This window comes from Amblyraja radiata, chromosome 35 (genome assembly GCF_010909765.2).
Source record: "Amblyraja radiata isolate CabotCenter1 chromosome 35, sAmbRad1.1.pri, whole genome shotgun sequence".
Classification (NCBI taxonomy): Eukaryota; Metazoa; Chordata; class Chondrichthyes; order Rajiformes; family Rajidae; genus Amblyraja; species Amblyraja radiata.
The window spans coordinates 15,228,524-15,253,322 of NC_045990.1; the positions used below are offsets into that span (position 1 = coordinate 15,228,524).

Sequence of the window (24,799 nt, forward strand, 5' to 3'; positions counted from 1 at the left end):
AGAATGGGGTTAGGAGGGAGAGATAAATCAGCCATGATTGAATGGCGGAGTAGACTTGATGGGCCGAATGGCCTAATTCTGCTCTGATCACTTATGACCTTATGACCTTACGACTCAGTGGGCCGAAGAGCCTGTTTCAGTGCTGTATCTCTAAACTAAACTAAACCAAACTAAATATTGTGTGTAGGAAGCATCTGCAGATGCTGGTTTAAACCTAAGATAGACACAAAACGCTGGAGTAACTCAGCAGGACAGGCAGCCTCTCTGGAGAGAGCCTTCTTCAGACTGGATGCCTTCAATCTGAAGCAGGGTCCCGCCCCGAAACGTCACCCATTCCTTCTTTCCAGAGATGCTGCCTGTCCCGCTGAGTTCTGCCCAACTGGATGACTTCATACAATGAAATACTGGGCGGTAGGGGGCCATTGCAACGCTGCTGAGGCAATCCTGTTAGGTATCCGAACCGCCGACGGTGGGAGTTTGGAGGCCAAGGATGGGTTAGAATGGGCCTCGTTAGTCCTTAGCTATCCACGTGATGGGAAATAATGCGTGTAAAGCATGAGTTATATTGTGTGACTTGAATCACCAAGAGCCTTCTCACTGGCAACCTCTACGGCCAAATACCATTGCAACCCCTAGTGCACTTTAAAATTCATTCCCTGTTGCCGCGCGAGAATAGCAATAGGAAAAAAAAGGGAACTTTTGTTTTAACAGCTTTTCTCAAAGACGTTTACCATCCCCATCAGGGTTGGTGAGGAGAACGCTATTTTTTTTAACGGAGCAAAGGCGGCATTTAAGCTCAAAGTGTTCGCGAGACAAGGCTTTGGTGCAGAGGCTTGGACTGTGTTGGCTCAGGGCAACAGGGTACATGCAGGAGGAACAAGGGAGGAAGGGAATTGAGGGAGGGAGGGAGGGGTCGGAGTGACCAAGGCAAAGGTGAAGGGTCACGGATGGATTTGATGAAGGGTTTCGACCCGAAACGCTACACCCCGTATTAATTCATTGTAATGTTTCCCAAGAGGTGTGAGAGGCTCAGTCACAGATGATATTCAAGGCCGATATTGATAAATGTTTGGATATTATTGGGGTGTAAGGGGTAAGGGGCTCGCGAAGGGAACTGTTACCGAGGTAGAAGATCGAGAATAATCTTTACTGAAGGTGGATGAAGGAAGAGCTGGTGAAATACGGTGGTCGCGTGTGGAGGATTGTGCGCTGGTAGTTGGGAGAATGTCGACCAGGTCACTAGGCCAAGCACTTTAACTCCCCCTCTCATTCCCACACTGACCTTTCTGTCCTGGGCCTCCTCCATTGTCAGAGTGAGGCCCAACGCAAATTGGAGGAACAGCATCTCATAGTTGGCTTGGGCAGCTTACACCCCAGTGGTATGAACATTGACTTCTCCAACTTTAAGTAACCCTTGCTTTCCCTCTCTCTCCGCCCCTCCCTCACCCTAGTCGTCGTCCTGCCACTGAGTTCACTGTATTACCCGTTCTCACCTCCTCCACAGCCAACAATGGACCATTGTGGGCTCCACCTTTTCATCATCATCCTTGCTGGCTTTGATTTGTTCTTTGCATACCTCTCGTTCATTTGTTCCTTTTACCTTTTCCCTCTACCAGTTTCCCTCTCCTCCTGACTCTCAGTCCAAAGAAGGGTCTCAACCCGGAACGTCACCCATTCCTTCTCCCCACAGATGCTGCCTGACGTGCTGAGTTACTCCAGACATGTTGCGTCTATCTGCTGGGAAGACCTATCATGCTCTTCTACACAAGAGCACCAAGACATCTTACACACCCCCTAGGGCAGCAACGGTGGCGCAGCGGTAGAGTTGCTGCCTTACAGCACTTGCAGCTCCGGAGACCCGGGTTCCATCCTGACTACGGGAGCTGTCTGTACGGAGTTTGCATGTTCTCCCCGTGACCACGTGGGTTTTCTCCGAGATCTTCGATTTCCTCCCACACTCCAATGACGTACAGGTTTGTAGGTTAATTGGCTTGGTGTAAGTGTAAATTGTCCCTAGTGTGTGTAGGGTAGTGTTAGTGTGTGTGGGTCGCTGGTTGGTGCGGACTCAGTGGGCCGAAAGGCCTGTTTATGCACTGCATCTCTTAAAGTTACTTAAAGTTAGAGAAGTCAATGTTCATACCACTGGGGTGTAAGCTGCCCAAGCCAACTATGAGGTGCTGTTCCTCCAATTTGCGCTGGGCCTCACTCTGACAATGGAGGAGGCCCAGGACAGAAAGGACAGTGTGGGAATGAGAGGGGGAGTTAAAGTGCTTGGCCTAGTGACGTGGTTGACATTCTCCCAACTACCAGCGCACAATCCTCCACACTAAACGAAACTAAACCTTCAGAGAGACATCTCAGGCAAGAGGCAAGGGACAGGGCAGCACTGCCCACTAGCTCCATCCTGAATCACCCACATCCATCAATAGTGAGGATGTGCTGGCTCTGGAGAGGGTCCAGAGGAGGTTCACGAGAATGATCCCAGCAATGAGTGGGTTAACATATGATGAGCGTTTGACGGCACTGGGCCTGTACTCACTGGAGTTTAGAAGGATGAGGGGACACCTCATTGAAACTTACCGAATAGTGAAAGGCCTGGACAGAGTGGATGTGGAGAGGATGTTTCCACTAGTGGGAGAGTCCAGGATCAGAGGTCATAGCTTCAAAATTAATGAACGTTCCTTTATGAAGGAGATGAGGAGGAATTTCTTTACTCAGAGGATGGTGAATCTGTGGAATTCTTTGCCACAGAGGCTGTGGAGGCCAAGTCAATGGATATTGACCTGGCCTCCACAATGGCCAGTTCATTGGCTATATTTAAGAGGGAGTTAGATGTGGCCTTTGTGGCTAAAGGGATCAGGGGGGTATGGAAAGAAGGCAGATACAGGATACTGAGTTGGATGATCAGCCATGATCATATTGAATGGTGATAATGGCTCGAAGGGCTGAATGGCCTACTCCTGCACCTATTTTCTATGTTTCTATGTTTCTATATTTTTAAGGCAGAGATTGATAGATTGTTGATTAGTACAGGTGTCAGGGGTTATGGGGAGATGGCAAGAGAATGGGTTTGAGAGGGATAGATAGACCAGCCATGATTGAATGGTGGAGTAGACTTGATGGGCCGAATGGCCTAATTCTGCTCCTATCACTATTGACCTGCTGACATCTTTAACGACTGGTTCTGGCTGAACATTATTCTAGAATGGCAACTTGAAGACAGGCCTGCAGCAGAATGTAATGCTTGTTTAGTTAGTTAGCAGGAGGGACTGAAGCAGAGACACGCATCACCATCAGGAATGTTGGATCTCGACTCCTGGCTCTCTCAGAGTTGCGATCTTTTTTTTCTTGCAACAGTCTAGCCAAATAAAAAAACACTTAAAATGCGTCGAGGGAAAGAGGCTTGGCAGAGAAGCCCAGGCCTTCTGATGAGTGAAGTGTTATCTGCGCGCATGCTGTTCCAATCTCACTTCTTGGCAGTCCCTGCTGCTTATTGGGGGGGCTTCTTGACTATCGCTGCAAGCAGGTGGGGAGAGGACGGGGAGATAGGGAGGAGAACTCACAGACTATGCTGACAGAGCCATAAACTCGCTGCTATCCCGCACTCTGGATTTGACTTGCGTTCGGTTGCATCAGCAGCGTTGGAATTACTTCCTTGGGTCCAGTATTTAGTTTAGTTTAGTTTAGTTTAGTTTAGTTTAGTTTAGTTTAGTTTAGTTTAGTTTAGTTTAGTTTAGTTTACTTCAGTTCAGTTTAGTTTACTTCAGTTTAGTTTAGTTTAGTTTAGTTTAGTTTAGTTTAGTGTAGTCTAGTTAAGTTTAGTTTAGTTTAGTTTAGTTTAGTGTAGTTTAGTTTAGTTTAGTTTAGTTTAGTTTAGTTCAGTTCAGTTTAGTTTACTTCAGTTCAGTTTAGTTTAGTTTAGTTTAGTTTAGTTTAGTTTACTTCAGTTTAGTTTAGCTTAGTTTACTTCAGTTTGGTTCAGTTTAGTGTAGTCTAGTTAAGTTTAGTTTAGTTTAGTTTAGTGTAGTCTAGTTAAGTTTAGTTTAGTTTAGTTTAGTTTACTTCTGTTTGGTTCAGTTTAGTTTACTTCAGTTCAGTTTAGTTTAGTTTAGTGTAGTTTAGTTAAGTTTAGTTTAGTTTAGTTTAGTTTAGTTTAGTTTAGTTTAGTTTAGTTAACTTCAGTTTAGTTTAGTTTAGTTTACTTCAGTTTGGTTCAGTTTAGTTTACTTCAGTTCAGTTTAGTTTAGTTTAGTGTAGTTTAGTTAAGTTTAGTTTAGTTTAGTTTACTTCAGTTCAGTTTAGTTTAGTTTACTTCAGTTTGGTTCAGTTTAGTTTACTTCAGTTCAGTTTGGTTTAGTTTAGTGTAGTTTAGTTTAGTTTAGTTTAGTTTAGTTTAGTTTAGTTTAGTTTAGTTTAGTTTAGTTTAGTTTAGTTTAGTTTAGTTTAGTTTAGTTTAGTTTAGAGATACAGTGCGCAAACAGGCCTTTCGGCCCACCGAGTCCACGCCGACCAGCGATCCCCGCACACTAACACTATCCTACACACATTAGGGACAATTTACCCATACACCAGGCCAATTGACCTACACACCTGCACGTCTTTGGAGTGTGGGAGGAAACCGAAGATCTTGGAGAAAACCCACGCAGTCACGGGGAGAAGGTACAAACTCTGTACAGGCAGCAGCTGTAGTCAGGACCTCTGGTGCTGTGAGGCAGCAACTCTACCGCTGCGCTACCTTGCCGCCCATATAAAACACAATAGTGGGAAGAATCACTGAATAGTGAAGAATTAGATTTAGGTTCATTATTTTCATTCGTCATAAAGTCACAGACTGATACAGCGAGGAAACAGGCCCTTCGGCCCAACTTGCCCGCACCTAGCATCATGCTCCACAACATGCCCAGTCCCACCTGCCTGCGTTTGGCCCATATCGCTCTAAACCTTCCTATCCATGTACATGTTCAAATGTCTCTTAAATATTATGATAGTCCCTACCTCAACTATCTCCTCTGGCAGCCCGTTCCCTACACCCACCACCATTTAGACAATAGACAATAGACAATAGGTGCAGGAGTAGGCCATTCGGTCCTTCGAGCCAGCACCGCCATTCAATGGGATCATGGCTGATCATCCCCAATCAGTACCCCGTTCCTGCCTTCTCCCCATATCCCCTGACTCCGCTATCTTCAAGAGCCCCATCTAGCTCTCTCTTGAAAGTATCCAGAGAACCAGCCTCCACCACCCTCTTAGGCAGAGAATTCCACAGACTCACAACTCTCTGTGAGAAAAAGTGTTTCCTCATCTCCGTTCTAAGTGGCGTACCACTTATTCTTAAACTGTGGCCCCTGGTTCTGGACTCCCCCAACATCGGGAACATTTGTGCAAAAAAAAAAATCACCCCTCAGGATCCTATTAAATCTTTCCCCCCCTCACCTTAAACCTATGTCCCCTGGTTCTTAATTGCCCTACTCTGGATAAAAGGCATTTTACCTCATCTATTCCCCTCCTGATTTTGTACACCTCTATAAGATCATCCCTCATCCTCCTGCGCTCAAAGGAATTTGTACCAAGTTACAGGTAAAATCTTTTTTTTTTGCTTGCTCTGCAATCAGATCAGATAATACTACACTTAATTATAGACAAGAACAACTCAAGTATAATAGGCAGAGCAACGTGAAGATGCAGAGTGCAGAATGTAATTCTCACCAACCTATACCTGTGCAAAATTACCCTTGAAGTTACATAGAAACATAGACAATAGGTGCAGGAGGAGGCCATTCAGCCCTTCGAGCCAGCACCGCCATTCATTGTGATCATGGCTGATCGTCCCCAATCAATAACCCGTGCCTGCCTTCTCCCCATATCCCTTGACTCCACTAGCCCCTAGAGCTCTATCTAACTCTCTTAAATCCATCCTGTGACTTGGCCTCCACTGAATAATGGGTGCAGGTGGCAGTCACTGTTGGTGGTGGGGAGTGAGAGAACACAGTGTGTGTGTGTCTGTGTCCGTGTGTGTGTGTGTGTGTGTGTGTGCGTTTGTGTGTCTGTGCGTGTATGTCCATGTGTGTGCAAATACGTGTCCGTGCTTGCATGTTTGTGTGAGTGTGTATCCGTGTGTGTGTATGTCTGTGTGTGTGAGTGTGTGTCTGTGTGTGTGAGTGTGTATCCGTGTGTGTGTGTGCTTGTGTGTCTGTGTGTGTGAGTGTGTGTCTGTGACTGTGCATGTGTGCGTGACCGTTTGTGTGCACATGCGTGTCCGCGCGTGTGTGGCCATGTGTGTGTGGCCATGCGTGTCTGTCTGTGCGAGTGTGTGTGTGTGCTTGTGCATGTACATGCGTGTGTGTCCATGTGTGTGTGTGTGTGTGTGTCCATGTGTGCATGCGTGTGTGTGTGTGTGTGTGAGTGTTCATGTGTGTGTGTCCGTGCTTGCGTGTCTGTGCATGTGTGTGTGAGTGTGCGTGCATGTCCGTGCATGTGTGTGCGTCTCCATGTGCGTGAGTGTGGCAGTGCATCCAGTGAGCTGTGTACCCGTGTCCACATCGTTGGGCCAGAGTACATGTGTCCGTGTGTGCATGTCTGAGTCCATGTGACTGTGCCAGTGCATCCAGTGAGCTGTGTACCCGTGTCCACATCGTTGGGCCAGAGTACATGTGTCCGTGTGTGCATGTCTGAGTCCATGTGAGTGTGCCAGTGCATCCAGTGAGCTGTGTACCTGTGTCCACGTCATTGGGCCAGCCAGTGCCCTGGCTGCTGCCGGCAGCCGGTGATCGTCCAGTGCCCGAGTAGAAGACCTCGTCCACAGGGCTCTCCATCTCACTGTCCTCGATCGACTTGTGTCGCTTGGTGGAGCTGCGGAAAACAGGGAGAGGTTCAGGCAACACAGCGGCAGTGGAACATGTAACACAGGCGTGTGTCCTTGTGTGTCTTGCACACAGTGTGTGTCTCAGTGTAAGGTCACGTTCACCAGTTATAGGGGTAGAATTAGACCATTCGGCCCATCGAGTCCACTCCACCATTCAATCATGGCAGATCTCTGCCTCATAACACCATTTTCCAGCCTTCTCCCCATAACCCTTGACACCCGTTCTAATCAAGAATTTGTCTATCTCTGCGTTAAAAATATCCACTGACTTGGCCTCCACAGCCCTCTGTGGCAATGAGTTCCACAGATTAGGTGTGGCAGGTCGGTGTGTGTAAGTGTGATGGGTATGATTGCGTGTGTGACTATACCAGTGTGTGTGTGTGTGTGTGTGTGTATGTGTGTGTGTGTGTGTGTGTGTGTGTGTGTGTGTGTGTGTGTGTGTGTGTGTGTGTGTGTGTGCGTGTGTGTGTGTGTGTGTGTGTGTGTGTGTGTGTGTGTGTGTGTGGGTGGTGAGCGGGCACCTACCTGGTGGAGGGGGGTGTGGTGATGCTGCGACGACCCAGGGGCACCTGGTTGATGCTGTAGTAGCCGGGACTCTCCAGGTCGGCCAGGTTGAAGCTGGGGCCTGAGGCGGCCGCCACAGGCGCTGCAAAGAGAGAGAGGGGAAGGTCAGTGTGGGGGAGAAAGAGGGGAAGGTCAGTGTGGGGGAGAGAGAGAGGGGAAGGTCAGTGTGGGGGAGAGAGGGGGGGGGGTCAGTGTGGTGGAGAGAGAAAGAGGGGGGGGTCAGTGTGGTGGAGAGAGGGGGGGGTCAGCGTGTGGTGGAGAGAGGGGGGGCTCAGTTTGGGGGAAGCAGAGCACGGTGGGCGCAGTGGTAGAGTTGCTGCCTCACAGCGCCAGAGACCCGGGTTCGATCCTGACTACGGGTGCTGTCTGTACGGAGTTTGTACGTTCTCCCCGTGGCCTGCGTGGGTTTTCTCCGGGTGCTCTGGTTTCCTCCCACACTCCAAAGACATTCAGATTTGTAGGTTAATTAGCTTTGGTATAGCTACCCTAGTGTAGCATAGTGTTAGTGTGCAGGGATCGCTGGTCCGTGCAGACTCGTTGGGCCGAAGGGCCTGTTTCAGCACCGTCTCTCTAAACTAAATTATAGCAGGGTCACAGGGAACAACGGAGAGGAGTGAAGGGATGTTTTAAAGTTACAGGCACTATATGAATGCAGAGGTGTGTTCTCCAACCTTCTCCCCTTCCAACCACATTTTTCTCCTTCAACAAAATAGTTAAACTCTGTCGGTACCACGTTCCACAACTGGATGCTCCCTGGGCAATGAGAGCCCCTCCCAAATTCCTTACTGGAATCATTCAAGCCTACCTTATATTCATGGCCTGTTGTTCTGAACTCCCCCACAACTCTAAACTCTCCATTTTTACTCCAGTCATACGAGTGGGATTAGGCCATTTGGCCCATCAAGTCTACTCCACCATTCATAGAAACATAGAAAATAGGTGCAGGAGTAGGCCATTCGGTCCTTCGAGCCTGCACCACCATTCAATATGATCATGGCTGATCATCCAACTCAGTATCCTGTACCTGCCTTCTCTTCATACCCCCTGATCCCTTTAGCCACAAGGGCCACATCTAACTCCCTCTTAAATATAGCCAATGAACTGGCCTCAACTACATTCTGTGGCAGAGAATTCCAGAGATTCACCACTCTCTGTGTGAAAAATGTTTTCCTCATCTCGGTCCTAAAAGATTTCCCCCTTATCCTTAAACTGTGACCCCTTGTTCTGGATTTCCCCAACATCGGGAACAATCTTCCTGCATCTAGCCTGTCCAACCCCTTAAGAATTCAATCATGACATGTCTCTCCCTCCTAACCCTATTCTGCTGCCTTTCCCCTGTAACATCTATGACACCCGTACTAATCAAGAATCTATCTATCTCTGCCTTAAAAATATCCATTGACTTGGCCTCCACAGCCGTCTGTGGCAATGAATTCCACAGATTCACCACCCTGTGACTAAAGAAATTCCTCCTCATCTCCTTCCTAAAGGTACGTCCTTTTATTCTGAGGCTGTGACCTCTGGTCCTAGACTCTCCCACTAGTGGAAACATCCTCTCCACATCCACTCTATCCAAACCTTTCACTATTCGGTAAGTTTCAATGAGGTACCCCCTCATCCTTCTAAACTAGTGAGTACAGGCCCAGTGCCGTCAAACGCTCATCATATGTTAACCCACTCATTGCTGGGATCATTCTTCAGCCATATAGATATGGGGAAAGTAGAGGATTCAATTTCTATCAAGGACTTCATTGTAATCAGGCAATTACTTGTCTGCCTTCATAGTGATACGTACTCCTCGTAATGAAGAGAAAGATGTACTTTAAGCCCTGTCCCACGGTACGAGTTCATTCCAAGAGCTCTCCGGGTTTAAAAAAAATCAAACTCGTGGTAAGCACGGAGAATGAACGTAGCGGGTACGTCGGAGCTCGGGGACGTCTCTTAGCGCTAACGGCAGGTACTCGGGAAGACTCGCTAATGGCAGGCAAGCACGGGAAGACTCGTGAAGATTTTTCAACATGTTGACAAATGTCCACGAGAGCCCCGAGTACCGACGAGCGGCCATTACCGTAAATCTCTGAGTTCGAATCAGAGCTCTTGGAATGAACTTGTACCGTGGGACAGGGCTTTAAGTTGACAGATAGAATCCAGTTTAGTTTAGTTTAGCTTAGCGATACAACATGGAAACAGGCCCTTCGGCCCACCGAGTCTGCACCGACCAGCGATTTCTGCACACTAACACTATCCTACACACATTGGGGACAATTTTTACATTTATACCAAGCCAATTAACCTGCCAACCTGTACGTCTTTGGAGTGCGGGAGGAAACCGGAGATACTGGAGAAAATGTATGCAGGTCATGGGGAGAACGTACAAACTCCGCACAGCCAGCACCCGTAGTCGGGGCGCTGGCAATCAACGGGTCAGGCAGCATCTGCGGAGGGAATGGACAGACGACCTTTCTGGTCGGGACCCTTCTTCAGCACCGTTGTGGGGGGGGGGGGGGGGGGGGGGGGGTGAGAAAGCTGGAAAAGAGAGGTGGGGAGGAAGGAACTGCGGATGCTGGTTTAAAGCGACGATACACACAAATTCTGGAGCAACTCAGCAGGTCAGGCAGAATCTCTACACACACACACACGCACACTCACACGCACACACACACACACACACACACACACACACACACACACACACACACACATACTTGCACACACACACACACACTTGCACACACACACACACACACACACACATACATGCATACCTACACACATGCATACACGCACACACACACACACACACACACACACACACACACACACACACACACACACACACACACATACACACACACATGCACATGCACACGCACACACATGCTCACACACTCAAAGAAGAATGAGCGATATTTGCCGATCAAATCTTGTTCATTTTACCTTATTCTTGAATTGTCAGAAAATAGTGAACGCAATTCACAGAGAAACTTAATAACAAAAGAATGGATTTGAGAACCGCGGATGTCCACTCACTTTGTGACACTCTCACAAGTTCCGTAACACTGAAGACTCCCGATGTGATAAAACAATCTTGAAAATTCAAATGGCCTAGTTTGAAAAAAAAGAGACAAATGAATTAGTCAGATAAAATAAGAAGATAAAATGATAGAAGACAGGATATATTTGTGGGTAAACTGTGACTCCAGCACACTGCTCAATTCATACTCAACTTGGGGGCTTGGGTTAGGAGATTTGAGTATAGAAGTTGGGAGGTCATGTGGCCTTTATATAAGACGTTGGTGAGGCCGCATTTAGAGTATTGTGTTCAGTTCTGAGCACCATGTTATAGGAAAGATGTTGTCAGGCTAGATAGGGTACAGAGAAGATTTACGAGGATGTTGCCAGGACTAGAGGGTCTGAGCTACAGGGAGAGGTTGAGTAGGCTGGGACTCTATTCCATGGAGCGCAGGAGGATGTGGGGTGATCTTATAGGGGTGTATAAAATTATGAGAGGAATAGATCGGGTAGATGCACAGAGTCTCTTGCCCAGAGTAGGGGAATCAAGGACCAGAGGACATAGGTTCAAGGTGAAGGGGAAAAGATTTAATACGAATCTGAGGGGTAACTTTTTCACCCAAAGGGCGGTGGGTGTATGGAACAAGCTGCCGGAGGAGGTAGTTGAGGCTGGGACTATCCAGACACTTAATAAACAGTTAAACAGGTACATGTATAGGACAGGTTTGGAGGGATATGGACCAAGTGTGGGACTAGTGTCAGACTGATCAGTCTGAAGCAATGGCCTCGAACCGAAACGTCACCCGTTCCTTCTCTCCAGAGATGCTGCCTGTCCCGCTGAGTTACTCCAGCATTTTGTGTCTGTCTGCTGCAGAAACTCAGTTGGTCAGGCAGCCTCTGTGGAGGCAGAGTGGTCATTGTTTCACATTGAGACCCTGCATCACGAAGAGGATGAAGAAGGTTGCAGCATCAACATTTTCTTGTGTCTATGCTGTACTGTACTGGTTGTCCAGCAGAGAGGATACTCTCATCTCACCCCTGCCATCGGGGGTGAGATGAGAAGGTACAGGAGCCTGAAAACTGTAACGTCCAGGTTCAGGAACAGCTTCTTCCCGACAACCATCAGGCTATTAAACACAACAACCTCAAATAAGCTAAAAACTACATAGACTTGGGGGCTTTGGGTTTGGCTTTGAACAGTTATTATTTGTCTGTATTTTATATATCTATATATTACTAAAACTCTCATCTTGTTTGTTTGTATGCGTGTGCATGCATGTTTTCCCGAAACTCCGCCAAAATGATACACGATAGTGCTACAATTTTTGGCCCACCTTACACACCATTGTTCTGTGATGTAAACAAGTTTGGTTCAGATTGATGGTATATTTTACGTTATTGACATTTTAAACTTAAGAAAATACAATTTTCCACTTGCCCTGCCCGTCAGCCACGTTCGACGCCAGAATGACGTTGCAATGAGATCCCGAATTTAATTTACATTAAAAATCGCGATTTTCATTGACATTGATTTTATTCTTGAAAAGAACAATATTTTAATCAAATTCTTCCGTGTTCATTGACAGCTAACATTGTGTTCAGGTTATTTTAAAGAAAAGACACGATTATCATTGAGAATTTCATTTTTTTTAAAATTGTGATTTTCATAGTGGGGGGTGGGGGGTGGGATAGGGGGGAGGTGAGGACCGGGAGCAGGGGGGTAGAGGGAGAGGAGGGGGTTAGGGAGGGAGTGGGAGGGGAAAGTGGGGGAGGTGAGGAGGGAGATGGGGGGTGGGATAGGGGGGTGAGGACCGGGGAGCAGGGGGATAGAGGGAGAGGAGGGGGTTAGGGAGGGAGTAGGGTTATGGAGGGAGAGAGGGAGGGAGAGAGTGACTGAGGGTAGGGGAAAGGAGAGGATAGGGGTAGGAAGAGGAATGGTGAAGTAATGGGGAGGGGAAGAGGGAGGAGGGGAGGGAAGGGTTGAGGGGAGGAAGCAGAGGAGAGTTGGTGGAGAGTGGGAAGAGGGAGGATTATGGAGGAGGGGAATAGGGGACTGAAGCGGGAGAGTGAGGTGCGTTCACATTGATCTTATATTCTATAGGTTATCGCCATTTTGAACATTAAAAACGTCGCCATGGGAACCCGTCAGCGGCGCCTGCGCACTCGGGGGCTATGGGTCAGTGGTGGAATATTGCGTTGGTGGGACGGGCTCAACAGTTCCGCACCTGGTCTAGTATAAAACTATTTTCGTTGCTGAGTTTTAGTTTAGTTTAGAGGAGGCCCTTTGGCCCACCGTGTCCGCTCCGACCAGCGATCCCCGTACACTAAAGGGCCTGTCCCACTTACGTGACTTTTTTTGGCGACCGCCGGCACCTGTCATAGGTCGCCGAAGAATTTCAACGTCGAAAAATCAGTGCGGACCAGAAAGACGCTACGACTCTTTGGGTGACTAGGAGACCTCTCACGACCATACAGGCGACGCCCTGGCGACATGCCGCGAGTGTTGCGGTGTGTCATCAGGGGGCGTGTCGCCAGGAGGTTGCCTGTATGTCGTGAGAGGTTGCCAGGAGGTTGCCTGTATATCGTGAGAGATCTCCTAGTCACCCAAAGAGTTGTAGCGTCTTTCTGGTCGCCACTGAATTTTCAACGTTGAAATCTTTCGGCGACCTATGACAGGTGCCAGCAGTCGCCGAAAAGGTCGCGTAAGTAGTACAGGCCCTTTAAACTATCCTACACACACTAGGGACAATTTTACATTTATACCAAGCCACTTAACCTACAAACCTGCACATCTTTGGAGTGTGGGAGGAAACCTGAGCTCCCGGAGAAAGTCCACGCGGTCACGGGGAGAACGTCCAAACTCCGTACAGACAGCACCCATAGTCAGGATGGAACACGGGTTTCTGGCGCTGTGAGGCAGCAACTCTACCGCTGCGCCACTGTGCCGCCATTTTATTAGTTATTGTGATGTTTACAGAGCACTATGTTTACATATTCTGTTGTGATGTCTCCAGAAAGAATTTCATTGTTCTGTTTCGGGATATATAACAATAAAACTCTCTTGAGGACTGAAGAATTTCAGTGGGAAGAAGTTCTACAGTGGGATGCTATACCTGTGGGGATTGCCAGGACTACAGAGAGAACTTCACAAAGAACTTTCAACATTCCTAAATCGAGATATGCAATGCTGGGGAAAGGACACATGGACTGGCATGGATTGATATTGTTTAGAAAAATAGAAACATAGAAAAAAAAGTGCAGGAATAGGCCATTCGGCCATTCAAGCCATTCAATATGATCATGGCTGATCATTTAAAATCATCTAAAATCAATACCCCGTTCAGTAAAATCAGTTTTCCCCATATCCCTTGATTCCCTAAGTGCTAAATCTAACTCTCTCTTGAAAACATCCAGTGAATTGGCCTCCACTGCCTTCTGTGGCAGAGAATTCCACAAATTCACACCTCTCTGGGTGGACAAGTTTTTCCTCATCTCAGTCCTAAATGGCCAACCCCTTATTCTTAAACTGTGTGACCCTTGGTTCTGGACTCCCCCAACATCAATAGACAATAGACAATAGACAATAGGTGCAGGAGTAGGCCATTCGGCCCTTCGAGCCAGCACCGCCATTCAACGTGATCATGGCTGATCATCCCTAATCAGTACCCCGTCCCTGCCTTCTCCCCATATCCCCTGACTCCGCTATCTTTAAGAGCCCTATCTAGCTCTCTCTTGAAAGCATCCAGAGAACCTGCCTCCACCGCCCTCTGAGGCAGAGAATTCCACAGACTCACCACTCTCTGTGAGAAAATGTGTTTCCTCGTCTCCGTTCTAAATGGCTTACCTCTTATTCTTAAACTGTGGCCCCTGGTTCTGAACTCCCCCAACATCGGGAACATTTTTTCTTCATCTAGCCCGTTCAATCCTCTAAGAATTTCATATGTTTTTATCAGATACCCTCTCATCCTTCTAAATTGTTCAGATCAGTTTAGTTTATTGTCACGTGTACAGTGGAAAGCTTTTGTTGTGTGCTATCCAGTCAGTTTAGACAATACATGATTACAATTGAGTCACACATTGCATACCTGGTCTCCCGGTTGCTAAACACTTCAACTCCCCCTCCCATTCCCACACTGACCTTTCTGTCCTGGGCCTCCTCCACTGTCAGAGTGAGGCCCAGCGCAAATTGGAGGAACAGCACCTCATATTTCGCTTGGGTCGTTTACACCCCAGCGGTATGAACATTGACTTCTCTAACTTCAAATAGCCCTTGCTTTCCCTCTCTCTCCATCTCCACCCCCTTCCCAGTTCTCCCACCAGTCTGACTGTCTCTGACTGCATTTTATCTCTGCTTTGTTGTTACCTTCTCCAAGCCAACTATATTTTCTTTGAGCACCATTCCCTTTGTCCTGTTTTCACACCTCACACTTCCTTATCTCTGTATCTCCCTCTCCCCCAACATCAGTCTGAAGAAGGGTCCTGACCAGAACGTTACCCATCCCTTCTATCCAGAGATGCTGCCTGTCCCGCTGAGTTACTCCAACATTGTGTGTCAGCTAAGTCCGATCAAGGATAGTCCGAGGGTCTCCAATGAGGTAGTAGTTCAGCACTGCTCCCTGGTTGTGGTAGGATGGTTCAGTTGCCTGATAACAGCTGGGAAGAAACAGCTCCTGAATCTGGAGGTGTGCATTCGTTTTCACACTTCTGTACCTCTTGTCCGATGGGAGAGGGGAGAAGAGGGAGTGGCCGGGGTGAGACTGGTCCTTGATTATGCTGCTGGCCTTGCCGAGGCAGTGTGAGGTGTAGATGGAGTCAATGGGAGGGAGGACCGATGGAGGGGCATGGATTGGATGGCATTTGAAAAGAGATAGCACCAGCACCGAATGGGCTGAATGGTCATCATTTGCACCAAGTCATCTAATGCTCTTGGAAACCTTGTCCTGTGGGGTTTCACACACATCTGCAGAGAGGGCAGAGAGGGCACAGTTTAGCCTCTGCCCCTGGCACCCTCCCACACTAACACGCTACCACAAAGGATGTTTCCACTGGTGGGAGAGTCTAGGACCAGAGGTCACAGCCTCAGAATTAAAGGCCACTGTTTTAGAAAGGAGGTGAGGTGGCACTTCTTTAGTAAGAGGGTCATAAATCTATGGAACTCATTGCCACAGAGGGCTGTGGAGGCCAAGTCAGTGGATATTTTTAAGCCAGAGATAGACAAATTCTTGATTAGAACGGGTGTCAAGGGTTATGGGGAGAAGGCAGATGGATGGGATTAGGAGGCAGGGATCAGCCACGGTTGAATGGCAGAGTAGACAGGATGGGCCGAATGGCCTAATTCCACGATAACACGTGAATTTGTGAACCAGTGCATTGTTTCTTAGTGGACACAAAAAGCTAGAGTAACTCAGGTGGCACGGTGGTGCAGCGGTAGAGTTGCTGCCTCACAGCATCAGAGCCCCGGGTCCCCGGTTCGATCCCAACTACGGGTGCTGTCTGTTCGGAGTTTGTATGTTCTCCGTGTGGGTCACAGAAGGTAGTTGAGGCCAGTTCATTGGCTATATTTAAGAGGGAGTTAGATGTGGCCCTTGTGGCTAAAGGGATCAGGGGGTATGGAGAGAAGGCAGGTACAGGATACTGAGTTGGATGATCAGCCATGATCATATTGAATGGCGGTGCAGGCTCGAAGGGCCGAATGGCCTAATCCTGCACCTATTTTCTATGTTTCTATGTTTCTATGTCAGGCAGCATCTCTGGAGGAAAAAAAATAGGTGACGTTTCGGGATGAGTCCCTTCTTTAGACTAGTTCTGCCAGATAGTTTCTGGGGTCCACCAGCGGGACTCGAACCTACAACCTCCGCTGAGCCACAGAGCTTCCGGCTGACACCTGGCAGCGAGCGGCGAGCGTAGGATCAGCGGCCTTCCCATTTTCGTGCCTCAACTCATCGCGGCTGGGGCATTGAGGAGCACAGCTGCAGCTAATGCTAGGCAGACATGTGCTTAATGCAAGTCACCTGTCTGTTTGAAGTCAGCTTCAACTCCAGACGAGACTCTTTGCTTCAGCTCACCTTCATAAGTGGCTAAGAGGCTATTTTTTGTCAGCAGCAGGTTGGTAGCCCAATGGTTCAGTCCCGTAATGAGATCGCAACGTCCAAGGTGCTTCTACAATGCACCAAAGGAAAGCTCTCAAACTTCAAGTTAACCCCTCTCTCTCCATCTCTCCCCCACCCTAGTCCTCTTGCATGTTTCACTGGTTGTATCCCTTCAGTATCACCTCGTCCCCAGCCAACAATGGACCATTGTGGGCTCCACCTGTCCTGAGACATCTTACACACTCATACTCACTCACACTCTCTCTCTCACACACACTCACACTCTCACTCACACTCTCTCACACACACACTCTCACGCACACTCACACACACATTTACACTCTCTCACTCACACACACACACACACACACTCACATGCCCACACACTCTCACGCACACACACACACATTTACACTCTCACACTCACACACACACTCACACATGCCCACACACTCACACACACAATCTCATGCACACACACACTCTCACACACACACACACACACTCTCACACACTCACACACACACACACACTCTCACACACACACTCTCACTCACACTCACACACAATCTCACGCACACTCACACACTCTCGCACACACACACACACTCTCATACACACACACACACTCTGTCACATACACACACACACTCACACACTCACACACTAACTCTCTCTCTCACACTCACTCTCTCACACACACTCGCACAAACTCACACACACTCTCAAACACACACACACACACACACTCACACACACTCACACACACACACTCACACACACGTACTCACACACACTCACACACACACTCACACACTGATTCTCTCTCTCACACTCACTCTCTCATACACACTCACACACACTCACACACACACACACACACACTCACACACACACACTCACACGCTGACTCTCTCTCTCACACTCACTCTCTCACACACACTCACACACACACACACACACACACTCACACTAACTCTCTCTCTCTCACACTCACTCTCTCACACACACTCACACACTGACTCTCTCTCTCACACTCACACACACTCTGTCACATACACACACACTCACACACTGACTCTCTCTCTCACACTCACTCTCACACACACTAGCACACACTTACACACACTCACACACACACACACACACTCACACCCACTCACACACCCACTCACACACACACACACTCACACACCCTCACACACACACACACTCACACACACACACACACACACACACACACATACACACAAACACACTCACACACACACACACTCACACACACACACACACACACACACACATACACACATACACACACACACACACACACACACTCACACACACTCACACACACACCTCACACACTGACTCTCTCTCTCTCTCACACTCACTCTCTCACACACACTCGCACACACTCGCACACACACACACACACACACACACACACACACACACACACACACACACACACACACACACACACACACACACACACACACACTCACACACCCTCATACACACACACACACACACATACACACACACACACACACATTCACACATCCTCACACACACACTCTGTGAGGCTGTGCTTCGTCCTGTACTTTCCCATTCTCCCCTGACTCTGCACCCTAAACGTTGTGCTAGTTTCAGTGTCGCCCTGTTGAGTTTCACTGTTTATCACCCACGCCACAGCCAACAATGGACCATTGTGGGCTCCACCTCTCCTTGATCATGGTTACTTTTTGGCATATCTTTCATTCATTTGTTCTACATCTCTCTACATCGCCATCTATGTCTCTCGTTTCCCTCTCCCCTGCTTCTCCATCTGAAGAAGGGTCCCGACCCGAAACGTCACCTATTCCTTCTCATCAAAAATGCTGCCTGTCCCGCTGAGTTACTCCAGCACTCTGTGTCTATCTGTGACTGCACGTAACCCATATCATAAGGTAATGTCATGTGATAGGAATAGAATTAGGCCATTCGGCCCATCAAGTCTACTCCGCCATTCAATCATGGCTGATCTATCACTCCCTCCTAACCCCATTTTCCTGCCTTCTCCCCATAACCCCTGACACCCGCACTAATCAAGAACCTATCTATCTCTGCCTTAAAAATATCCACTGACGTGGCCTCCACAGCCTTCTGTGGCAAAGAATTGCACAGATTCACCACCCTCTGACTAAAGAAATGTCTCATCATCTCCTTCCTAAAAGAACGTCCTTTAATTCTGAGGCTGTTTAATTCTGGTGGCCGATTAGGAAAAGGGGAGATGCAACGAGACCTGGGTGTCATGGTACACCAGTCATTGAAAGTAGGCAAGGTACACAAAATTGCTGGGGAAACTCAGCGGGTGCAGCAGCATCTATGGAGCGAAGGAAATAGGCGACGTTTCGGGCCGAAACCCTTCTTCAGACTGATGGGGGGTGGGAGAAAGAAGGAAAAGGGGAGGAGGGGGAGGAGCCCGAGGGCGGGCGGATGGGAGGGTGGGAGGAGACAGCTAGAGGGTTAAGGAAGGGGAGGAGACAGCAAGTGCTAGCAAAATTGAAAGTAGGCATGCAGGTGCAGCAGGCAGTGAAGAAAGCGAATGGTATGTTAGCATTCATAGCAAAAGGATTTGAGTATAAGAGCAGGGAGGTTCTACTGCAATTGTACAGGGTCTTGGTGAGACCACAACTGGAGTATTGCATACAGTTTTGGTCTCCTAATCTGAGGAAAGACATTCTTGCCATAGAGGGAGTACAGAGAAGGTTCACCAGACTGATTCCTGGGATGGCAGGACTTTCATATGAAGAAAGACTGGATAGACTCGGCTTGTACTCGCTAGAATTTAGAAGATTGAGGGGGGATCTTATAGAAACTTACAAAATTCTTAAGGGGTTGGACAGGCTAGATGCATGAAGATTGTTCCCGATGTTGAGGAAGTCCAGAACAAGGGGTCACAGTTTAAGGATAAGGGGGAAATCTTTTAGGACTGAGCTGAGGAAATCATTTTTCACACAGAGAGTGGTGAATCTCTGGAATTCTCTGCCGCAGAAGGTAGTTGAGGCCAGTTCATTGGCTATATTGAAGAGGGAGTTAGATGTGGCCCTTGTGGCTAAAGGGATCAGGGGGTATGGAGAGAAGGCAGGTACGGGATACTGAGTTGGATGATCAGCCATGATCATATTGAATGGCGGTGCAGGCTCGAAGGGCTGAATGGCCTACTCCTGCACCTATTTTCTATGTTTCTATGTTTCTATGTGACCTCTAATCCTAGACTCTCCCACTCGTGGATCACTCCACTCCCTGCATATCCATGCGCCTATCCCAAATCCTCTTGGACGCCACTATCGTAAGTGCCTCCACCGCCACCCATTCCTTCTCTCCAGAGACGCTGCCTGTCCCGCTGAGTTACTCCAGCGTTTTTGTGTCTTGGAAGAGAAGTTGGGGTGGTTTTACTTGGGAACGGGAGAGGAGGAGGGGGGGGGGGGGGGTGGGGGTGGGGGGCGAGGGTCAGAATCAGGCAGCTGCAGTTCCCTGCCTTTGATGTGAGACCGGCTAACAGCCTCTGCATCTCGTGCTGGCAAGAAATGCAACAAGTTACTGACATTCCTTGGCTTCACTGGGTTAGCCCCATCTGCAGCTGCCCGGCTGTGCTGTATGTAGTGTGTTCAGGGCCACCTTATCAAAGGCCTGCTGTTAGAACCACCAGAAAATGGTGAGAATCCCGCAGCCGCGTGTTATTTTGATCTGCCAGTGAACTCTCGACCTCTGTGTGACTTTATGTCAGGCTGTACATGCACTGGGAACAGTTCAAGCAGTGATCCAGGCCGTGAGCACTGTGTTTGCCCACTAATCCTGGGAGATTAGTCACAACACACACCAAAGGAATATCCATCCTCCACCCCCCTTACACCTCGCTGTCATTGAGTGTGTGTGTGTGTGTGTGTGTGTGTGTGTGTGTGTGTGTGTGAGTGTGTGTGTGTTCGTGTGTGTGTGTGTGTGTGTGTGTGTGTTCGTGTGTCTGAGTGTGTGCCTAAGTGTGTGTGTGTCTGAGTGTGTCGGAGTGTGTGTGTGTGTGTGTGTCTGAGTGTGTGTGTGCCTGAGTGTGTCTGAGTGTGTGTGTGTGTGTGTGTGTGTCTGAGTGTGTGTGTGTGTGTGTGTCTGAGTGTGTGTGTCTGTGTGTGTGTGTGTGTGTATGTGTGTGTGTGTGTGAGTGTGTGTGTGTATGTGTGTGTGTGTGTGTGTGTGTGTCTGAGTGTGTCTGAGTGTGTGTGTGTGTGAGTGTGTGTGTGTTGTGTGTGTGTGTGTGTCTGAGTGTGTGTGTGTGTGTGTGTGTGTGTGTGTGTGTGTGTGTGTGGTGTGTGTGTGTGTGTGTGTGTGTTGTGTGTGTCTGGGTGTGGTGTGTGTGTCTGAGTGTGTTCTGAGTGTGTGCCTAAGGTGTGTGTGTGTGTCCTGAGTGTGTGTGTGTGTGTGTGTGTGTGTGTGTGTGTGTGTGTGTGTGTGTGTGTGTGTGTGTGTGTGTGTGTGTGTGTGTGTGTCCCTGTGTCTGAATGTGGCTGTGTGTCTGAGTGTGTGTGTCTGAGTGTGCGTGTGTGTGTGTGTGTGTGTGTGTGTGTGTGTGTGTGTGTGTGTGTGTGTGTGTGTGTGTGTGTCTGAGTGTGTGTGTGTGTGTGTGTGTGTGTGTGTGTGTGTGTGTGTGTGTGTGTGTGTGTGTGTGTGTGTGTGTGTCTGAGCGTGTGTGTGTGTGTTTGAGTGTGTGTGTGTGGGTGTGTGTCTGAGTGTGTGTCTCTGAGTGTGTGTGTCTGAGTGTATCTGAGTGTGTGTGGGTGTGTGTGTGTGTGTGTGTGTGTGTGGATGATTGTGATGTGTGTCTGAGTGTGAGTGTGTGTGTCTGAGTGTGTGTGTGTGTGTCTGAGTGTGTGTGTGTGTGTGTGTGTGCGTGTGTGAGTGTGTGTTAGTGCAGAGCTCCAGTATCAGTGCCCTGTCCAGAGCTTTTCTTCCCACCCCTGCCTGCTACCCGCTAAAGCCTTTGGTTCATCTAAACTAACTGCTGCACACACACACACTCACACACACTCACACACACTCACTCTTATTCTCTCTCTCTCACACTCACACACCTACACGCACACATTCACACACACACACTCACACACATATTTACTCCCTCACACGCACAAACTCATATTCTCTCACACACAGTGTGGAAACAGGCCCTTCGGCCCAACATGCCTGTGTCGACCAAGATGTCCCATCTGCACTAGTCCCACCTGCCTGCGTTTGGCCCACATCCCTCTAAACCTTTTTTGCTCAGGTATCTGTCCAAATCTCCCTGAAATGTTGTGATAGTCCCAGCCTCAACTACCTCCTCTGGCAGCTCGTTCCATACACCCACCTGTTACTGTGAAAAGTTACCCCTCAGATTCCTATTAAATATTTCCCCTCTCACCTTAAGCCTATGTCATCTGGTTCTTGATTCCCCTACTCTGGGTAAGAGACTCTGTGCATCTACCCTCATGGTCTTGTACATCACTTGTGCTTGTATCCCCTGACGTGTAGAAGGATGCAGGACTCTCATTGAAACTTCCACAATCCAGACTAAGCAAGAAAGAGAGAACAATTGCCCCAGCAGAGTTCTCCTGAACCAAGGCTCACAGGGTAAGGGGTAACACATCAAGGATTGACATCAGAAGAGACGTCTGCAGGTAGTTGAGGCAGCGACTATCGCTCGTTTAAGAAACATTTGGACAGGTACATGGATAGGACAGGTTTAGAGGGATATGGGCCAAACGCAGGCAGGTGGGATTTGCTATCTGGCACAGTGACTGTGTCAAGATCACTGAAGCTCTCCACCCTGTGAGCCATGGATTCCTAGAAGCACACAGCACACTAATAGGCCCTTCAGCCCCTCTAGTCCATGCTGACCAGCAAGTATTCACTGACACTGATAGCACACGGATCGCACACTCCCCAGATGCACATAACTCTACCTAGCCCGGCACAGCGGTAGAGTTGCTGCCTCACAGCGCCAGAGACCCGGGTTCCATCCTAACTACGGGTGCTGTCTGTGTGGAGTTTGTACGTTCTCCCCGTGACCTGCGTGGGTTTTCTCTGGAATCCTCCCACATCCCAAAGATTGTAGGTTAATTGGCCGGGTATAATTGTAAATTGTCCCTCGTGTCTCGAATAGAACTAGCGTGATCGCTGGTGTCGGCGTGGACTTGGTGGGCTGAAGGGCCTGTTTCCACGCTGAATCCCTAAAACACTAAAGCAAAACTAAACGACAACTTCAGTGCAAGGGCAATGTTATGCCTGACCACTGCCCACTGCGGTGTTATCCTGCAAAGCCTGCCCTCATTTTGTTGTGCTGACCACTCCAGGAGGGGAGATGACGGAGATTTGGAGTGAACCTTGTTCCAGATCTACATGCTGGGACCTGCCTGCAAAGTGTCTGCAGAAGGGTCTCGACACAAAACATCACACATCCCTTCTCTCCACAGATGATGCCTGAGCCGCTGAGTTACTCCAGCATTGTGTGTCTGTCTTGGATCTGTTTGGGAAGGTCCTAATGCAAAACATATTGGTTCAGTTGAGTTGAGTTGAGTTGAGTTGAGTTGAGTTGAGTTGAGTTTAGTTGAGTTTAGTTTAGTTTAGTTTAGTTTAGTTTAGTTTAGTTTATTGTAAAGGAACAAGGAGGTCCTTCTGCAGTTGTACAGAGCCCTAGTGAGACCACACCTGGAGTATTGTGTGCAGTTTTTGTCTCCTAATTTGAGGAAGGACATTCTTGCTATTGAGGGAGTACCAGGTTAATTCCCGGGATGGCGGCACTGACATTTGATGAAAGAATGGATCGACTGAGCTTGTACTCATTGGAATTTAGAAGGATGAGAGGGAATCTTATAGAAACATATCAAATTCTTAAAGGATTGGACAGGGAAGATGCAGGAAATATGTTCCCCATGTTGGCCGAGTCCAGAACCAGGGGCCACACGGTTTAAGAATAAGGGGATGGCCATTTAGACTGAGATGAGGAAAAACTTTTTCACACAGAGAGTTGTGAATCTGTGGAATTCTCTGCCACAGAAGGCAGTGGAGGCCGATTCATTGGATGTTTTCAAGAGAGAGTTAGATATCGTTAGTTAGGGCCAGCTTCCGAGCTGTATCGTTAAACTAAACTAAACTGCAGATGCTGTTTACAAAAAAAAAACACACAAAGTGTTGGAGTAACTCAGCGGGTCAGCGATCATCACTGGAGTGTTGTTTTTGGTTGGGACCCCCCTTCACATTCCCATTAGACCTCCCGCTGTTCTACAAGTCACCCTCGCCAGAGACCCAGGTTCAATCCTGACCACGGGTGCTGTCCGTACGGAGTTTGTACATTCTCTCCGTGACCTGCGTGGGGTTTCTCTGAGAAATTTGGTTTCCTCCCACAATCCGAAGACGTAGGTTAAATGAAGACAGACACGAAATGCTGGAGTAACTCAGCGGGACAGGCAGCATCTCTGGAGAGAAGGAATGGGTGACGTTTCGGGTCGAGACCCTAGTGTGGAAGTAGGGACGGCAGATGCTGGTTTACAACTGAAGATACAAAGTGCTGGAGTAACTCAGCAGGTCAGTGGAGAAAAAGGATGAGTGTTGTTTTTGGTTAGGACCCATTAGGACAGTGTTTCACACTCCCACATTCCCATTAGGACAGTGTTTATGTGCGGGGATCGCTGGTCAGCGCAGACTTGGTGGGCCGAAGGGCCTGTTTCCGTGCTGTATCTCTAAACCATTTCCTCTCATTGTGTCATTTACTGAAAGGATTTGAACCTGAGTCTCCTGGATCATGAACCATCTAAATGACATCATCTTCCCTCCAAACCTTCTCTCTGACCTCACCTTTCAGGAGAGAGTTAGATTTAGCTCTTAGGGTGAACGGAATCAAGGGATATGGGGAGAAAGCAGGAGCGGGGTACTGATTTTGGATGATCAGCCACGATCGTATTGAATGGGACCTTCCTTCGCAGGCTCGAAGGGCCGAATGGCCTACTCCAGCACCTTTTGTTTCTATGTGAACCTGTCCACCTCCTCTCAACCTTCTCAGCTCGGAGGAGAACATCCCCTGAAGCTGAAACCTCTTGCGTCTGGTGGCCACCCAGTCGGTCTCCTCTGAGCACGGTGACCTGATTGGGGCACAATACCCCAGTTTCTCCATGGGTCCCAGGCCCTAGGATGGCGGGAGGGAGGGGGGATTGCCGCCTGAGGTTGGGAGAACCATTGTACAGGGAGCCATTGTATAGGT

The 24,799-nt window shown here is 48.4% G+C and overlaps 1 protein-coding gene across 1 annotated transcript in view; it reads right to left on the reverse strand.

Moving 5' to 3' along the window:
* The window catches only part of LOC116991874 (nuclear factor 1 X-type-like), a 175,372-nt gene that overhangs the window by 58,201 nt on the left and 92,372 nt on the right, over positions 1-24,799 (reverse strand). Inside the window, exons 4-6 of the mRNA XM_033050849.1 lie at positions 10,457-10,531; positions 7,388-7,508; positions 6,713-6,849 (exon numbers count right to left, since the gene is read on the reverse strand). Of these exons, the coding sequence (XP_032906740.1) occupies positions 6,713-6,849; positions 7,388-7,508; positions 10,457-10,531 (333 nt within the window). The remainder of the gene's footprint in view (positions 1-6,712; positions 6,850-7,387; positions 7,509-10,456; positions 10,532-24,799) is intronic.